At 44.4% G+C, this 18,092-nt stretch overlaps 1 protein-coding gene across 5 annotated transcripts in view; it reads left to right on the top strand.

Annotated features, from left to right (window-relative positions):
- Positions 1-18,092, top strand: part of MICU1 (mitochondrial calcium uptake 1) — a 112,548-nt gene that overhangs the window by 82,507 nt on the left and 11,949 nt on the right. For 4 of the 5 annotated variants that reach the window (XM_076339439.1, XM_076339436.1, XM_076339438.1 and 1 more), the window contains one exon: positions 12,750-12,887. The exons of the other annotated variant lie outside the window; for it this stretch is intronic. In XM_076339439.1, coding sequence (XP_076195554.1) covers positions 12,750-12,887 — 138 coding nt within the window. The remainder of the gene's footprint in view (positions 1-12,749; positions 12,888-18,092) is intronic. 5 annotated transcript variants of the gene reach the window in all.

Below are 18,092 nucleotides of genomic sequence, written 5' to 3'. Positions count from 1 at the left end.
CCCAGCTGGCAGAGGCAGATTGGGAATGAAGGGGTCAGTGGATGGGATCTCTTGGAGAGCATACCTGTCTCTGTCCAAGTCTGAGAGCAGTCGCTCTGAGTCTGTGTCACTATTGCCATCCCCTGACTCTAGCTTCAAGGTATGTTGATAGCCAATAACCTTTAAACAGCAGCTCTGGAAGGGAAGAGGAACTTGACATTGAGGTTTTTCCCCCCCCGGAAGTCCTTACTAGAGTCAGGGATGGACAAAGCCATGATGGGTTTAGTGCCAAGGAGAGAGGAGTTATCAGGCTTATTCCCACAGATCTGTATACTCCCTCTTCTGTGTTTAATGTGTTAGAAGTTTTAGGGAATAGAAATAAGGCTGATGACCATGACTTTGTGATGGATAGCCATGAAGGTACTGTGGATGACAGAATTTTGTGATGTCTCCATCCAGATCAAATGATCCAAATGGGATCATTTGACATGAATAGTTTCATGTCAGGGAACTCTGTAGTTAAGGAGTCACAGCCCAGTGTATACGTATGTAAGCTGGGAGTTTCTAGGCAGGCAGTTGAAATGATTTGGACAGCTCATCATGTTTTTGATGGCATTCAAAGCTTCTGGCAGCCTGCTTTTGTCTTGGCGTGTGAATGGAAAGGGTCACGTGAAACTTTCAGGTTGACCGTACCATCTCAGTTAGGGTTTGGGGAAAAGCTGGCATTCAGTTTTTGTCCAGTGTCGGCTAAAGACTTGGTAAATATTCAGAGTGGGATGTTACTATGGAAAAAAAAAATCTGGAAAACAGGAATAAGTTATGAGGCCGTGGCAAGTGCAGCTTAAAGGAAAGACAGAAGGGAGAGATAACTGTCTCAGTCAACATGAGGAGTCTCTATAAAGAAGACTGAGGCAAGTAATTTTCATCAATCAGTAATGGCAGAGCAAGTAATGAAAGTCTTAAGTGTGCACCAGGGGAATTTTAGTTTAAATCCAAGGCAGGTTGAATTTCAGTCCCTTTTTTTTCATTAGGAAGGAAGAGTGCCACTGGGTGGGTGAGTGGTTGACTGTCACAGGTGAGGTACCAAAAACTGTGCTTCGTGCCTCTACCGGAAGATGCCATAAACACTGTTCCTGACTAATTCTTCCCCAGTACAGGCTGCAAAAATGAGAGGGGAAATCGTCTGTGCCAGCAAAATCAAACCCTTCCAGTGCCTCACTCTGAAAGATGGAGGAAGAGTCAGGTGTCAGCTGTGGGGTGGCTGGGGTGGACTCAGGATCCTAAGAGCACATCAAGTATCTGAATGTCAGCTGTGAAATGCTTGGTGAGACATCCTGGGAGTGCTAACCAGTGTGCTTCGGGGAGTGATGGGCGCACTGGCCCCTGGGCCCACTTGAATCAACTCTGTACTCCGCCTACATGAGCACGGGAAGACTGTGTCTGGCTGTGCGGTCACCTTCAAGGCACCTGTTGGATTGAAATCAAGTAAAAGCACTCAGGCAGCCACTTCTTAAATTGTGTCTTAGCTGTAACCTGGGTCTGCTCCATCAGCAGTGACAAGCGAGCAGTTGCAGCACTACGACTGGCCCCGGCACACTGAGGTTAAGGCCAGTGACACCGAGCAGGTACACAGCATCAAGCTGAGAACGTCCTGTGGTCAGTAGACCAAAATAGTCAGTGGTCCAGAAGTGTGCCAGAGAAGCTGGTGTGGGTGGGACAATATGTGTGCATTGAGGCGCTATAGCTGCTTGTGAGCATTGCTGGGACATCCTTCAAATGCACAGGAGCAGCTTTGCCATCTCCTCATTTGGGACGGGTGCTTCATGGACTGATTAAAGCAACCATCGCAATGCCTGGTGAGAAAACACCTGCTATGGCTTATGCTGTTGCTTCGCTTGTACTTGAACTAGGTGACTTAAATGTGGTTGATGCAGTGGCTCTGCAGGGGAAGCTGTTTGAGGATTTTATTGGAATTTCTGTTTATTGCATCGTTAGTAGCAGTAGAGGGTTTTGCTCTGTAACAGCGGGCTCCTTTGGTTTATGAAGTGTCTGTGAATCCACTCCGGAGCTCCCGCAGTGCAGCGTGCTGAGCACTCTGCTCTTGCTGGCAGCAGAGCCTTTTGTAGGACCCCTGCAAATAAAATCCCAAGAGTGGTATTTTGATTAGTTACATTGTCACGAGAGTGTGTGTGTGTAGGTTTGTATTGCCCAGTCCATAAAGTAGAAGGGATAAGCTAGTTAGCATAGATGCTTTTGTTCATGTGCACACGATTCAGTTAACTGAGAGCCAGGTAGTCCTGAAAGTTGATGGGCAAGAGGCTGGGGACATCTGGGTGAACGTGTTGGGACCGCAGCCGTACAGCTGTGTTAGCTGGGTGATGTACCTGGGTGCGTAAGCCCCAAACAGAGGAAGGCTTCGGACCAAGGGTAGCTCATGCCCAGCAAGCTCAGCACACGTGTGGGATTTCGTGCTGGTGCTGGGTTTCTTGCTGTTAGCGAGGTGGAAAAGACAGGAACTGTCTCGGAACCTTCTGCAGCTTTGTCTTGTTATTGCGGAGCTGTTGCTGAGGTGTTTGCAGTGTCCCGGTTAGCTGACAAAAATCAAAGCAGACATTTAGGGCTGCGTGTTTTCCATCTTCCCGTGGACCCTCAAGTACAGTGACTATGGGAGCGTGGGCAATGTGTTTTATTAATCACAGAAAAAAACAAAGCATTTATCACCCAATGGGCTTGCTGTGTTTCCTTGGGTGAGAATGTCAGCCAGCTTCTTAAGCATGACCCAAAATAAATACAAATCAAGTCCTGCACGATAACAGCATGCTAAAATCACTGGTTGGGAAGTTTCTGATGAGCAATTCTTGTAGCAGTTATCTGACTTCTGCCTCGTCCTTCTGCTATATGAACAAATGTTTTAGTCCTCTTGCTCTTTTTCCCCTTTCAAGCTCCAAAGACAGAGCTGTTCTACACCTCCACACGTTGCTGTCTGTGCTTCAGCTCCTGACTTTGCTTCTGTTGGTGCATTAAGGATGTGGGAGCAGGATGCAGGCACTCACTTTTCCCTGCTAGGCTGAATCGAACTGCTGCAAACTTATTCTTCTTGACAAATTGAGCACCAAGGTCAAGCAGAAACAGCGTAAACTCTAACAGGCAGTAAGAGAGCTATGTTTCGTAATAAAATTGTGTTTATCAGTTCCATGGAGATTTTTGTGTTTTTCAGAGTAACAGTTTGGCTCTGGTACTTGTGGCTCTGCCATCCCGTGGGTATCCCTGCGGGGGACTGGGAACTCGTACTGCTTCTGAACTTTGCTCTTTTGTCATTTGGTGAGCGTGTAGGATGGAAAAGCTGCTCTGTTCCTCGTGTCGAGGTAGCAGGAGCGTTGTCAAGGGCAGGAATGGCAGTAACAGAGCCAGGTCCAGAGAGCAGCAGTGGGAGGTGGCTGCTCAGCTCTTTCCCCTCTCCATCCCGGCAGTCAGGCAAGTGCTTCCCTTTAATTCCTCAGAGGTGTCCTTTCCCCTTAGTATTACTGATTCTTCTCCTTTACATTTCCTTCCTTTCATTCCTCCACTGCATGAAAATTCAAAATGCAGATCTTTTCAGAGCTGGCAAGAAGTTATTTTGATTCGTGAGGATGAATTTCAGGTGCAGCCATCTTTACATGACCTTTTTTAATTGCTCATTAAAGCATAACAAGTTGCTGGTAATTGGAATTAATTTCTTCCCCTTGCAGGAAGCAGTGGCATGCCAAGGTCAATGAAACCTCAAAAGCATCTATCAAACACCTGGTCTGCTGGGATTGTGCTGCTGCTGACAGATGTACATTTTTAACGTGGCTGCTACATATTCACTTAAGCTGCTCTCAGAGAGCAGAGAGAAAGTGTGAGCAGGGAAAGTGTTCGGAAGATTGGATTTTTCTCGTGTGAAAATAGCTCCCTTTTCTTTCGTATGTTTTTCTTTTAAGATAAAGAGAAGCAAGCTGCTGCTGGTAGCATTGGGAGCATTTTTCTTGACCTGATCCAGCTGTACAACCTGCGCTTGAGTCTAGGGAATCAGGTAGGGGAGGGAGTTAATGGGCAATTAAATAATTCGGATGCTCTGGCTAGTTTTACGAGGCTCAGAAGTGGTTTCCAAAGCTGACGACTTTGTGGTGCTGTCTGCCCGTCTCCAGTGGAGCAGGGACCGCCATCAGCAGTAGGCAGCGTGCCAGCTTGGCGCAGCCGGTGTTGCAGCACGCCGGGGCAGGAGCTGCTGCAGCACTGCAGGCAGGGAGCCTCTCAGCCTGCTCCAGGCATCAGAGGTGGGTCATGGTTTGCTTCTCCATACGGGTTATCCAGCTCTGGACCGACCTTCTTGGGCAGCCTGGGTTTGCGCTGCCCAGCATTGCAGGGTGGTGCCCAGAGCAGCCTGTGCATGATAGTTCAGGCTGGGTTTGGCATTTACTCCTCCGCATCCTTCCCGTTTGCATTTCTCCTGCTGTTGGTAGCTCTGATAATCTTCAGAGCTGCTTCTTCAACTGTTTTTTACCAAATAATGTAATTGGGCTTTGTTGGTCCCATCCAGTGGCTCTTTGCAGGCTGCCAGTGCAGTACGTCAGGCTGTATCTGGAGCAGGCTGGGTTTCACCTTGCAAAACCCAGTGTTTTAGATCCATGTGGGCTTGGAACCTTTTGGCGTAAATAACAAAAAAAAAAAAAAATACTATTTTTGAAACCTTGTGATTTTTCCAACTAAAAAATCTTTAGAAACTTTTGCATCGCTTTCTTTTTTTGGCAGTAATTTGGTGCCTGTACAAACACTACAGCTTACTCCCAAATATATATTTTTTTTTTTCAGATGAAGGAGGTTGCTGGGGTTTAGGAAGATGTACAGTGTTTTCTCCCCCTTTTTTTTTTTCTTCCTCTGTCATTGTATATGCAACTTGACAAGAGATCCTGGCAGCCTGCTTCTCCAGAACAGTAAACAGAGCCAGTGCTGCAGTAGTTTGCAGATAAATAATGTATTACAGCCTGTCAAATAAAGCTTTGAGCAAATACCACTTTAACGAGTCATATATTGTGAATCTGAATATTACCCTACAAATCATTATTTCCCAAACCTTTTTGATTCCTTATTACGCACAATGTGGCTGTTGGAACAGGTCACCTTTTTCAAGTACCCCTAAACCTGACAGAATTCGTATTAGCAAAATTTCTGCTATTGGTGTTTGTTTAGCCAGCATAAATAAGCTCAAAAATTGTCCTCAACACTTTTCTCTCCATCCAAAAGTCCTTGTAGATATTTTTTTTCTCTCTTAATTGGAAATAAGTAGTGGCGCACACATTTATTTTTTAGATGCTTGCTTTGAGATTTTAGGGAATACATCGTTTATTTGATTGGTTTTTAGGAGAAGCCTTCGTAGAAATTTAAGAGCCTGTTAAAATATATCTAGGTATTTTGCTAATATAAGTGTTTAAAGAGGATAGAAATTATATTGCTGGGATGCCTGGTTGCAGTTAGTTTGAAGTTCAAGAATATCTACATCAAATTTACAGAAGACAGGTTTAGTAGTATTTCTGAAAAATGAAAACCTAATACATTGAAGATGCTGATTCTTGCACAGCAGGAGTACTATGCTTCGTGGTATTTTGTGTTTAATATCCCTTTTAAAACTGTGATGTGACCATGTTTCATATTCTTTCCTGGTGTTTATAGACTAGCAAGGCCATGCAGTAACTCTCGGATGAGCCCGTGCACTGATAGGTATGGGCATAATTGCAGAAAAAGCAGTGCAGAGTATCGCTTTGTCTGTGCAGCTCAGCAGTTGGTATTCCCGTCGCGGGATAAGTACGGGGAATACAGATTCAAGTCCCAAAGCACAGACTGAGCTGACTTCCCCATCCTGTTGCCCCAGGGCTGCTGGAAGAGTTGCACCGTAGAGGTAATCGGCAAACAGCGTGGGAGGTGCCGCTACTTTTTCTGTTGCTGTTGCTTTAGGAAAAGTCCGAGCTGTTTTCATCGTGCTGCATCGTGTTACAGCTGGGTGTTTCCCTCTCGCGTCGATGGGCTTCAAGGCTCTTGCTGGTTTTGGTGGATCTTAAATGCCGTTTGAACCTAATGCTGACTGCAGCCACTGGAAGGGTGTGATGGTTATTTTAAATATCTTCAGCAAACAACGCAAGCAAAACAAAATAAGCCACCATTCAGCGTACAGACCAAAAATGCGATGCCACGTTAGGAAGGAGAAGAAATCCCACTTTTCAAGTGTGATTTTTTTTTTTTACATCCATTTGTGGTTGTACAGCGATGTTAAGCCCTCTCTGAGGGTTTTGGTGCCCTGGCATCCCTCCCCGGGCAATTGCAGAGCTGGTGTTGCTCTCTTGGGCATAGTTCACTCTGGTGGCAGCAATGACAATACACTGCTCCCTGTTTTTTAAGCAGTTTTTTATACTTGCAATTTGTGAGTAGACAGGGTTTCAGCACTGGGGTTTTAGGTAGACATTTCCCATATTAATGCTATTGGTTATGACAAATTTAATGAGGAGGTAGGAGAGTCAGCTGGAATGAGAAGTCTTTTCCTGAGGAGTGTCTGGTACCCACGCTTGACCTTTTTCTAAATGAGGGAGGTCCTGGGGGCAAGTTGAAATTTCATCTTACATTTTCTTTCCAAAACACGGCCGTGTCTCAGCGAAAGCCATGCGTCCCACTGCACCGAGCCTGAACTGGAAGGGGTAATTCAGCCTTTACCCCGCGATGTATGGCGTGCCAGGGCTGCAGGTCTGTGCTCACAGAGACACGATGCTGTTTGTACCCTAAACCTTTGGTTTAAATGACATTTCCTGGTTTCCCCGTTATTTCTTATATTGGAAAAGTCTAAATTTATGAGGTGGATGGTGCAAGTCTGTGGTGGCATTTGCGATGCCCCAATTAAGGAGGACCCAGAGGAGGTCCTCCTGCCTGTGCCAGATGGCTCCTTAGCCATCAGAGCTGCTTCATTTCCCAGCAATGAGCCTTGCAGCTGGTGGTGGCAGAAGGAGAGATGAAATGTCTGTGTTTAAGAAGTTCCAGCGGTTATTTTGAATGAAGGTATTTCTCGTGGTGGTGTCTCTGAATTGGTTCAGGCTGGATGCTTCTCAGAAGCTGTCATTTGATTTCCCACAGGAGAAAGTGGATTGAGTTAGTGGGGGGAAAAAAATAGTGAAGTCTGGAAGCAGAGGGATTATGGGTCTGCCGTTTTATGGTGGATCCTTGTATTGCCTTTCTATAAAGCTATGCAATTAAGGGGATATGGAAGCAAAGAAAATTGTCTATTTGCCTTCTGCTCTCCTCATGTGATGAAGCCTTTCCATGCATTGAAGAAAAGAGAGTAGCGTTATTTATTCAGACAGAAAGCTAAGCTAAAAGGAAGCTTACCCACGTTTCAGCTTATAGAGGAACACAAAGATGTTCATCCTGTCTGATGGGTTTGCGTTTTTTTGGGGGGCGGGGAGTATTTAACACATGTTTAAGATTATGGGTAGTCTTCTAAATGGTTGTAGAAAGGATCCTAATGTGGTATATGAACTGGCTACTGGAACTGGGCTAGCAAAGCTGGGTCAGGTTGACAGTGGGAGAGTGAAGTGCTGTGCCCCATTTCTCCTGCCTTCTTACCCTCCCATAAACGCCTTTGATTTCCTTGCATGTCACGCTGGTTTTTAATTAATTTCAAAATACTGCCTATTATATTTTAGGCTAATTTCTTCAGCATCTCGGGCATCCTGGCTTGCGGGAAGAACACTGGAGAGCATTATATTTCATTATTTACTGTATCTTTGCCAGTGTGCGGTTGCAGAATCCACTGCTGGCACCAAGTGGCTGCAGGTGGAAGCTGCTCTGGAGGTGTTGGACTTGCCGGCCATCTGTGTTGCATGTGTAGATTTTGGGGCTGCAGTTCGGAGGAGGGTAGGATCCCACTGTTCCCTCCCCAGTGTCCCCGATGGTGGGTGTCATGCGTGGGAGCTGCTCCGTCCCGTGCCGGCTGGTGCCCTGCGATGCTGGCTGAGCGATTGCCTTGGCTGTGCTTTTCCTTTCTTTAAGATAAATGAAAGGGAAGAAGGCTGTCGGAGGACTTGTTTGCTTGTAATAAATCTCAGCGTGCTCTGCTCTGCATCCCATCCTTGTGGGGTTTGGTTTTTTACGCACACACCCCCCTGAGTGACTGGAAAAATAACCTGTACAGTAACGTCACATGCATGAAGGCAAAGGATCGTGATTACCTGGGAAAGGATGCTATTTTTCCTGCCTTTTCAAATACCTGAGGGATTTTAACACTTAACACTGTTCACAGACTGTGTATTGAGTACTGAAAGAAAAATTACTGTAGGCTTTGCACCCCCCTTCATTTTCAAGTGGAGGTGACAGGTGAGCTGTGTTCAGTTGGCCAGAAGACATTCAAGAAGGCAGGAGAGCACAGATGTGGTACCTCTGCTCCCAGACAGGGAGGTGGGAAAGGGGGTGTCAGGGGTAGCTGTCTTGGTTTGTTTTTCTTTTTTTTTTTAAAGCTGAAATCAAGGTTTTTCCACTCACAAATCATTTGAAGCTAAGTTTCTTTATGAATAAACACGATTGCTAACATATCAGAAAAAAAATAGGCAGAATTCTCTCACCAAAATTTTTCTGCATCATCTTTAAATGACATCCCCCGCTCATCCCTTCTGTAATTAATTTAAACGTATTTGACACTAGCTTGGAGGCAAGTTTTGAACTTTCTTTACCCATCACCATGATTTCGTTGCTTTTCCTCAAGTCAGTGGTGAGTATACTTGAATTTGGAAACTGGTTGTTGACTAGCTCTCGCTTGTCAGCCCTTTTCTAGGCTGGCCTTTGCAATCAACACCGCGGTGTGCCTGTGTATGGGAGAGCATTACGCTTGGTGCCAGGAATTGACTTTGGGCATCTGTGAGTGTTTTGGTTTAATGTTAGAGGTGTTCATTTTAAAGTGAGGTAAACCCAGAATAAGAAGCATTAGTTCCATGGTTTTCAGGCTTTTCTATTTCTTGGGAATCATATTTGTATGGTGTTTTGACTCATTGCTGCACCTGATGACCACCTGCAGAAATTAAAAGTTGGAACCAGTTTTGGAGCCCACAGGGAGGGGGAATGAGTTGGTTTATTCACAGGGTCTCAGGATGATTTTGTACTTTAAAGAGATTTGTATAAATAAGTTATTTTAGTTCCTTCATCTTGGATTTGTTTTGTCTTTATTTTGTCCTTTAACACAATCTCCCAACTGTGCGATAAATGAAAAGACTAAAGCTCTTCCATCTCATGCAGTGGGTCTGCTGCAGGTGAGGCTCTTGCTACTGCTGTGATCAAGACTCAGGCTGTGGTAGTAGGATGGGCGCTTTACTGCATTTTTAATAATTTTTGCAAGACTCCAAAAATATTGCAAGCATCAGCATGTTAATTGCGCTCCTCGTTTCAATACTGCTGCTCAGAGCTAGTGAGATCCTCATACTTCAGTATCGGAGTTATTTTTAACAGATGCTATAGAAAGGTTTGCCTCCAGAAGGGCTTTCCCCACTTGCCTTGGCTCGTGTCTTTGACAGCCGATGCAATAGCATTTGTTGATTTTTATTTTCCCTGTAGTACAGAAGAAGCCCCGGTGTTTGGTCTAGACCACATTACCCAAACCCAGAGTTTGCATGTTTTGCTACACCTCTGGCCATCCTTTCCTTGCGTGATGGTTGAAAGTGTGCTAGTAATACCTGCCAGGAAACTTTTGGGCCAGTACACCTCGTTTTTGTAATGTAAAAGGATTAGCAGGTGCCAGGTGGCATCAGGCAATCTCTTGGGCGAAAAATTTGTCATGTGCCTCTTTAGACATATCGGTCCAGCTGCAGCTTCCCACCAAGGAAACCCCTAAAACCCCGAGGACCAGAAGCTGAGAAGGTGAATCACAGGAGGAATAAGCATTTTTTTCCCCATTGCTTATTCTTTAGCTATACATGTTTAGTAACAGGTGCCACTAAATAAGGTAACTTAGTTTATCAGTTTTCAGTAGTGACATTTGAGATGCAGAAGTTAATTTGCATTGAATTTTACAATTAATCCTGCTTAAAGCATGCTCGTCTGCTTTTCTCCCAGCCGTGTGGCTGCAAATGTTGACTGGCAATTACAGGGTTATTCTTAATGTACTAACTTTCCCCAGGTAATCCTTAAACCATAGGTGTGTTTCATCATCTTTTATTTGGGAAAGCCCGAGCAAAGGGAGCTGAAGGGCTTGCTGAGACCCTCTGCAGCAGCAGTGGGCCAATTGCTTTGAACATCTCAGGGTCACAGTTGAAAATGGGAAAGAAAGAAGAAAGCTGGCCTGAAATGATGTGTTTCATCATCGTGTTCCTGTTAAGACTTCTTCAGCATGGTGTTTGGAGAATAATCCTGCTTTCTTACCTTAAAGTTGGCACCAGAGGGCTTTGTATGAGACACATCAGGAGAAAAATGAAGATGAAAGGGTTTTTTTAATTTTTCTGGTCTCTTGCATCCAGTAGTGCAAATCTGACCACTATCTCAGTGCCTAGTTACAAAAAAACCTGAGGAGTTGGCCCTTCTTTATTTCCCTGTCTGCAAGACTGCAGGGAGCTGTGCTGCTTGTGTTACCCCGTGGAGCTGCACAATGCCTGCTCCTTAAGGCAGGGAGGGGGAGAGGATTGGTGGGCATTTAGATGCTGACTCAACACTTTTCTAAGCACATTCACCACTTATGAGGTTGATTTGAGATATTTGGACCTGTTTCGTATCCTTTAATAAAAGATGCTATCTCATGCTCTGCTAAAACTTGGGATATTTGAAGGTGGTTGGTAGAAAAACACTGGTTTGTGTCTTTTGGGCTGAAATTAGGCATATTATAGTAGAAGAAAGTATTGGTGCTGCTTTTGAAACAGTACTGACTGCGAATTTTTCTGTCTCTTGGGTATTGTAAAACTTCTTTGCATTCTTCAAACATGGCAGAAAGGACTACCTCTGCTTTTTAATGAAGAACACATACTTTTTCTCCAAAGGAGTTTTCCCTCTCTTTTCCCCAGCACACGAGTAGAGGAGAGGCCGGTGTTTTGCGTCGTGAGTAAACCCCAATGTCTGTATCAGACGACAGTAAAAAGTGCCATCTTTTTTCCCAAATACTGTGTGGGCCACTCAAGCACAAGGTGCTAAGAAGCAGAATTTGTCTGGTTGGGAGCTGCTTCTCGCCAGTGTAGTCCGTCCAAACCCCTCCAGCCCTGGCGTTTCATGCATTTCAAATGCAGTAGGAATCACTTGGTGTCCCACTGGGAAAAGCAGCAAAAGGCTGGCTGGTATGCTAATAACTAAAAAATATTTACCCCCAACTTAGCATTAGCATAGAAATTGTAATAACTTGTTTGCAAGCAGCCTAGTTGTTACATAGTGTAGCTGAAGAGTGTATATATTAAAAGTGTATATAGCCAGTCATGTCTGGAGCCCTGCCTGCACACGGATGGAGAGCAAGGCTGGTGGATCTGCCGGCTTTCATCTCCCCACCTTGATCTCGGTCGGATGCCTTGCTGGCTTTTGTGTTAGCTGTGTAATTAGGCACAGAAGAGCGGTTGAGGCAGAAATGGTTAACTCACTGAGCAATATAATGTCAAGTCAGTGGTACTGAGTTGTTCCATAGGAGTTTAAAAATTAATTTTGTTGTTAAATGTCATCTGGCTTGTGATCAGCTGTAGTGTAGGTCATATGTTTTCTGATAAATTTGAAGGAAATCAAATAAGGGATCCTGAATGCTGAGATCTATGAAACCGAAGTTGGTTAAGTCTAACGTTAATGTTTCTAGGGCCACAAAGGGGCAGGGAGGAGGGAAGGAAAAGATGAAATCTGCATTATTCATCTAAGCAGAGACGTGGTGCTCAAACTCAGTACCTTCCCAAGTTGGGAGAATTGCCCTTCCCTTCTCCCTGCAGCGAAAGCTGGGAGAACATAAACTAGTGCTGGAGAGATGAATTGATAGAGAAGACCCTTCTCTGCTGAAGGGCTTGTGGGAGGTTCTACAGGGGCCTCACAGCAGTGTTTGTAAGGGTCTTGAAGGGGCTTGGGACAAGGAGAACTTTCTGGGACTGGGGAAGATGAGGTCTGGAAACCTCCATAAACCTTCCCTTGCTGAATCCACCTCTATGGGGCTTGGAGCAGAGAAGAGCTACAATGATGATAAGTTTTTGCAAGATTTTTCTTCCCTGGTTTATATATCACCAGCCCCCTTTATAGCAATTATGGAACCGCTCCTACAAATACTTTTTTTGAAGCACACACTTGCACGTTAGCTCAGTCCTGCGCAGATTTTTGATCAATCAGAAAATGTCACTGCAGCAGCCAAATTCTTTGGATGTTTATTCAGATGTCCAAGCTGGAAGTGCCTGTGAAGAACACCTTAGTATTTGTTCTTGCTTTTCACCCCTTTGGAGACCTGTGGACACTAGCTTGGTTTCAAGTTGAAGTAATCATCCTGCCTTTTCAAGTTCAGTTCTACAAACGCTGTTCCCCTGCAAGATAAAACTAGGAGGGTGAGATACAAAGACTTCTTCCAGAGGTTGTCCAAGGAATAGCACATAGGGAAAATGTTGACGTATTGATGGAGGCAGTCTTGGGGGAAGCGAATATTCAAATGCGTTAGGATTTCTCCTTCAGCAGTGCTTCCTGCAACGTTCATTTTTTCTCACAGTGCCTTTTTACGCCCTTCCCCTGGACGGAGCTTTCTGCTGCACAGCCTTGTTTTCATCTCCCCTTTTTTTTCCCCCCCCTTCCAGTTTGAGCGGCATGACCCGGTGGAGGGCCGGATCACGGAGCGGCAGTTCGGCAGCATGCTGCTGGCGTACAGTGGGGTGCAGTCCAAGAAGCTCACTGTCATGCTGAAGCAGCTCAAGAAGCACTTCCAAGATGGAGAGGTCAGTGGCGCCGGTGGCAAATTCGGGAAGTTGCGGTGGGGGCAGCCGTCCCACACCATGCTGAGAAATGAGTAAGCAATCTCTATCTTCTCAAGAAAAGCACCCACACCTTGTTAAGCAGCATGGGGAGACATGCTGACTTTGCAGATGATAAATACTTTGCCAGCAGCAGGGAGATGGGAGAGGTGGGAGTGCAGTGGTCAATGTCCACATCAGGGTGTAGGCTTGTCCCTGTTAAAATGGATGCTGTAATTTTCAAAATTTAAATTCGCTGAACGGCACTCTGGGTCTGGAGCCAGAATAAACATTGAAGACGTGTTCCTAGTTACTGGCTTGACCTTGGATTAATTAGCTGCTGTGACTGGGCAGCTTATTATTTAGTTACGAACTTATGTGAAAAATTATTTGAATTACTCGTGATTTAGAGAGGAAAAAGGTTGCAGATCCTACACTTGTAAATTTAGTGAGAGACCTTGGAATAAGACATCCATACCGAAAGGACATGCTTTATCAGTAAGGCAAGTATGGGCTGCTAAATTACTTCAGTATTAGAATTTCACATCTGCTTCTATAAAGATGGATTGTTCTTTTATTAACTAGGTTATAAGCAAGCGATGCGTCAAAATGAGAATGGATGGAAAGTCTTTGGCTGCGGATTGGGTTGGTCTGACTGTTTTAGAGCTGCTTCCTCCTGGCATCAGAACTGGCGTTTATTTCTTAACTGGTTTAGATGCAAAGTGTGTTATAAAACACGAGTGTTGGCCGGGGTCTAGTCCTTTTTTGTCCCTTTTTGGTGCCTTAACTGGACTCCTGTGATGTGCAGGAATCCTCAGTTCATGTGAAGCCGTTCCAGTGACCTTTTTCCCCCATTTTCTCCTTCTTTCACTGGTGCTGGAGGAGAATTTGGGTGTACTGAAGCAGTGGAGCACGTAGGTCTCTATTAACTGCAAATAATGCCAAAAAATTAAAAACTGGAGGAAACTGTAAGCAAACCAAAAGGCCATGCTCAGAGTTGTGTTCCTGCCAGAGGAGCTGTGGTACCTGCAGCTTCTTGTGGCCTCAGGGTGCCAGAAAGAGCGGGTTTTTTGCAGATTCTTTCATGTTTTGTAGGAAAATAGGCTCAATATTTAATAGGCTGTTATCAATAGATGGTGTCAACATGTCACTGGAGCTGAGACATGTTGCTTGTTAATATTTGGAAATCTCACTTCTCAAGCTTGCTGTCTCCGGCTTAAATGAGACCACTGATGTTTCCAAGGTAGTGTCTGTTTATTTGATCTTTGAGCGAAACGCTGCAGATTTGGCTTTTCCAATACCTCTGCTCCTCTTGAATTTTAACAGGGATCATTTGATTTCTTGCGGAAAAAATACTTAACTGTGATGTGTCTAACAGAAATATCAGCTCTGTTGTTAATGTTCCCAAACTGTCAATTCTTTTGCTGTGATTTGGGTTTTCTTTAATACATACACACACACTTATTGAACAGTAGCTGGGTGTATGAGAAATTAGGCAGAGGGAGTTATTTTGGAAGGTTTCTTACAGCAGATGTTTTCTTCTTTTCATGTGTAAGCCAAGACCCTGACATCTGTGGCAGAGGAAGAACTTTTTGTTTTTACCTTATTCCTCATCCCCAAATCAGCTAGATTGTGTTTCTATTTGCAGATAATTGGATTCAGAGTAAGTCTTTTTCTTTCTTTATTCCAAGCACTTTCAAGGAGAGAAATTGGGGAATAGGACAAAAAATGACATTTGGAAGAAACAGAATTGGTGGAAAACACATGATTCCTTAGACTGGAGGGAATGAAAGACCCAAAATCCTAAAATGAGATGGCCTCTCTGTTAACAAGTACAAGATATTTAATGGCTCGAGGAGATGTAAAGGATGCAAGAAGTGCCAACCACTTTGCAGTGGAGGCAGATAAGCCTTTTTTGCAGCCAGGGCAGCTCAGAGTCAGTACTTATGCAGAGCTAGAGAAATCAGGCACTGAAATCCTCCACTTCAGCAGGTTTTACTTCACAGAGAATCCAGCCTCGTGCCTGACTTTGCGTTGTCTTTTATATAAGAGAACCTTTTCTTGAAAGTTTGTGGGTTTCTTTTTTCCCCTGGGGTACTTTAGAAGACCATATCCCTTGCAGATTTGTGTGCAGCGCTTTGTATCTAAATACACTTACGTACTTTTATTGGATCACCCTGGTGCAGCTGTCAGTGTTTTTATGTCACTTAAATTTCCCCATCTCTTTAGAAACAGGACTGCCGTGGCCAGAATCACATTAACCGTCTTTCAAGCTTTCTGGATAACTTATTCAGGGATGCGCTTGCAAAGTTTTCTTTGTAAATGAATGGAGTATTAAGCCAGAGAGTGTTTTCCCACTTGAAACTGCATAAGCTCGACGCTGGCGTTGCTTCTTCCTCTGTGTTTGTAACCCAGACATCTGCAGAGCAAGCAGCTGTTTCGGTCGGGCTCTGCTTTACTCCCATCGTATAAAAAGGGAGTGGAGCCGGTGCTATCCACTGCTCTCCCTTCTGCTCCCAGACCTCAATGAGACATTAAAGCCACCCAGTCACTTCATTTACCCTGCAATACCTTCCAGTCACTGAACACTTTGTAGGTCAGAGAGGTTTATGATGCAAACATGTTTTGCAGGAAGAATTTTTCCCCAAATCCCTTCTTTTCATGCTTCACTAGCCTACTCTTACAGTAGCCTAGTATCATTATCTGCACAGTTTACTAACCTACTGTAACTTCCCTCTACGCCGAAAGCAGTAGGGGCTTTGACTTGCTATTGCTTTCCAAAGGAAGTGGGAGTAAAATAATTTTAATAGTGTAATGCTGGGAGAGGAATGGCAGTAATTGTACCAAACGTACCCGGCAAGCTTTACCTTGGAAATGCAATTTACCTTGTGAGTGCTTTCTTACGAAATCTGCCAAACATCATCTTCATTGTCTGATGCGATTAACTTTCTTGCACAAGGCAACCCCGGCAGCCTCCAAAACGTTAAAGCTCTGGTTTTAATCTAACCTTCAGCCATTTTCCAACATTGTTATTCTACATTCCTGCTTTTGGGAACGGCATGTTTTCTTGTATTAATTGATAATCTGCTTTCACTTTTATTTTTCTTGAGGAAAAACCCTATCTGGCCCTGAATACATGAACTCCTCTGCATGTTCAGCGAAGCTGCCACGCTCTTTGTTTAAAATTGCCTACGACCCTCCCCCTCAAGTTACACTTAGACAGCTGCTTTTCTCCTAGTAAAAAGGACTTGAGTTGTCGGTAGTATTTACAAGCAAGGTATTTGGTTTATGTCTCCCTAACTGCTAGAAAACCAAGCTGACTCTTCAGAAACTAGTGATTCAGGTCATCTTCTACATGTGCTTTGGGGGCTGTGTAGCATATTTTTCTGTTGAGATGGCAGAGGGTGGGAGCGGGATGTAATTCTCCCTGGCTGAAACCTGGGTTCCCAGGTGAAAAGCCCTAACTCTTGCAGAAGGTGTTTGAGCTGTCGTAAGATGCATGTTGCAAGCAGATATGCGCTTCTGGAGTCTGCCTGCTTATGTATTGCTAGTGTTACTTAAATGATGAAAGGATTCAGGCTTATGAATCAACAGCTAGATCTACAAATGCTTTGAAAGAAGTGATCATCCAGATCACATAATCGCTACCCTAGTGCTCTCCAGATGTGCAATTTCTTGTGATTGGAAATTAACACAAGCCTCTATTATATAGTGGAAACATCTGTTGGTCTTTCAATGGAGATGTGAATAACTTACAAAGAGCCGAGCAGCAGTGACAAACACATCGACGGGGAATAGATAAAAATTCCCATGCTCAGACTTCTGACTGATGAAGGTGATCATTCATCTGTCAACTTGTCAGTGCAAGCCTGAGGCTGTCCCAGTCTCTGATTTTGGTAGCTGGAAAGGAGTTAATGCTGATGCCAACCTCAACTATAGGATTCATCAATAAAATACTAGATTTCATAATACTGATGGCATTTTTGCTACAGAGATTCAGTATCTCTGTCCACATGAAAGCCCAGATTTGTAGGATACCCCCATATGTCATTGGTTTTGCTTTTTCAGCTGGTGAAAGGACCACAAGTTTACGTATGTAAGCATGTAAACCTTCCCTGTTACCCACTGGAGTAATAGCAACTGCAGTGTTGGTACTAAGCAAGGGGCTGTTTTGCACAGACAGGCCAATGTTTGGCCTTGACATCTGCCATTTCGTCGTGGAAAATTCCAGGAAAATGCAAAATTAGAATAGCTGCTGGGATGCCTTGCGGCCACTACCGCAAACCTCAGATGTCCCAAACAGAGCAGGTAAACCACAGCACAGTGTCTTCTGCTGGCCTGAAAGTGGCCGCACGCCTCCTGGTTCCTGCAGGCTTTCCACATTTTTAGTGCTTTGCTCCCAGGCAGGAGCATGTCAGTCAGGAAACGCGTAGCAGGGAGGTGTCCGGACAGGTATTCGAATTACAAAGATCTTTTCTCCTCTAGATCTATTGTACAAAACAGAGGAATCTTTGCAGTACTTCCTGCAGAAGTACCTGATTTATTTGATTTTTTTGCTAGGACAGTGTTTTATTTAATTCTGCCGTACATCTTTTAGCATGCTGCTTGGGAAGCGGAGCAGGTATACATTTCAAGAAAGCTTCCTGTACGGTAACTGGGGATTTTTTCAGATCCGTTGTCCATGTGTGCATTTTGCTATCTCATCCTTTTTGGTCTGGACCCATGAATCCAGGGCTGACAAAGCCTGCTGTTGGATTTGTGGGTGTGCACGCTGTGCAACATACATCAGCGGTGTATTGCCACATACTCAGTTACAGCGAAGATAGGAACTAGCTGCAAATTTTCTGTAATTCTTCTGCTTACAATTCTAGAGGCACCATGTCTGTATGAGAAGATCATAAAAAATGTGCTTTTTCTTTCAAAAAAAGATAGGTGGCTTCTTCCCTGATTAGAATGGAAGAGTTTGAACAGGGTTACAAGTGATCGTATAAATTTGTATTTGACAGCACCCGCTGAACATCTGCTCTTCTGTCCAGACCATGACATTGTGCCGTGTTATGCAGTTGGGATTTTTAGTATCTTGTTATATCAGTCTGTTGTGTTAAACAGGACAGGAGGAGCCTGAACCTGAACTCCTCTTGACAAGCTGATTTATCTCTTCCAGAGAGGAAAACCGAGTGGTTATTACTG

The sequence above is a fragment of the Aptenodytes patagonicus genome, chromosome 5 (genome assembly GCF_965638725.1).
Source record: "Aptenodytes patagonicus chromosome 5, bAptPat1.pri.cur, whole genome shotgun sequence".
Lineage (NCBI taxonomy): Eukaryota > Metazoa > Chordata > Aves > Sphenisciformes > Spheniscidae > Aptenodytes > Aptenodytes patagonicus.
This window is presented reverse-complemented; position numbering and strand designations above follow the sequence as displayed.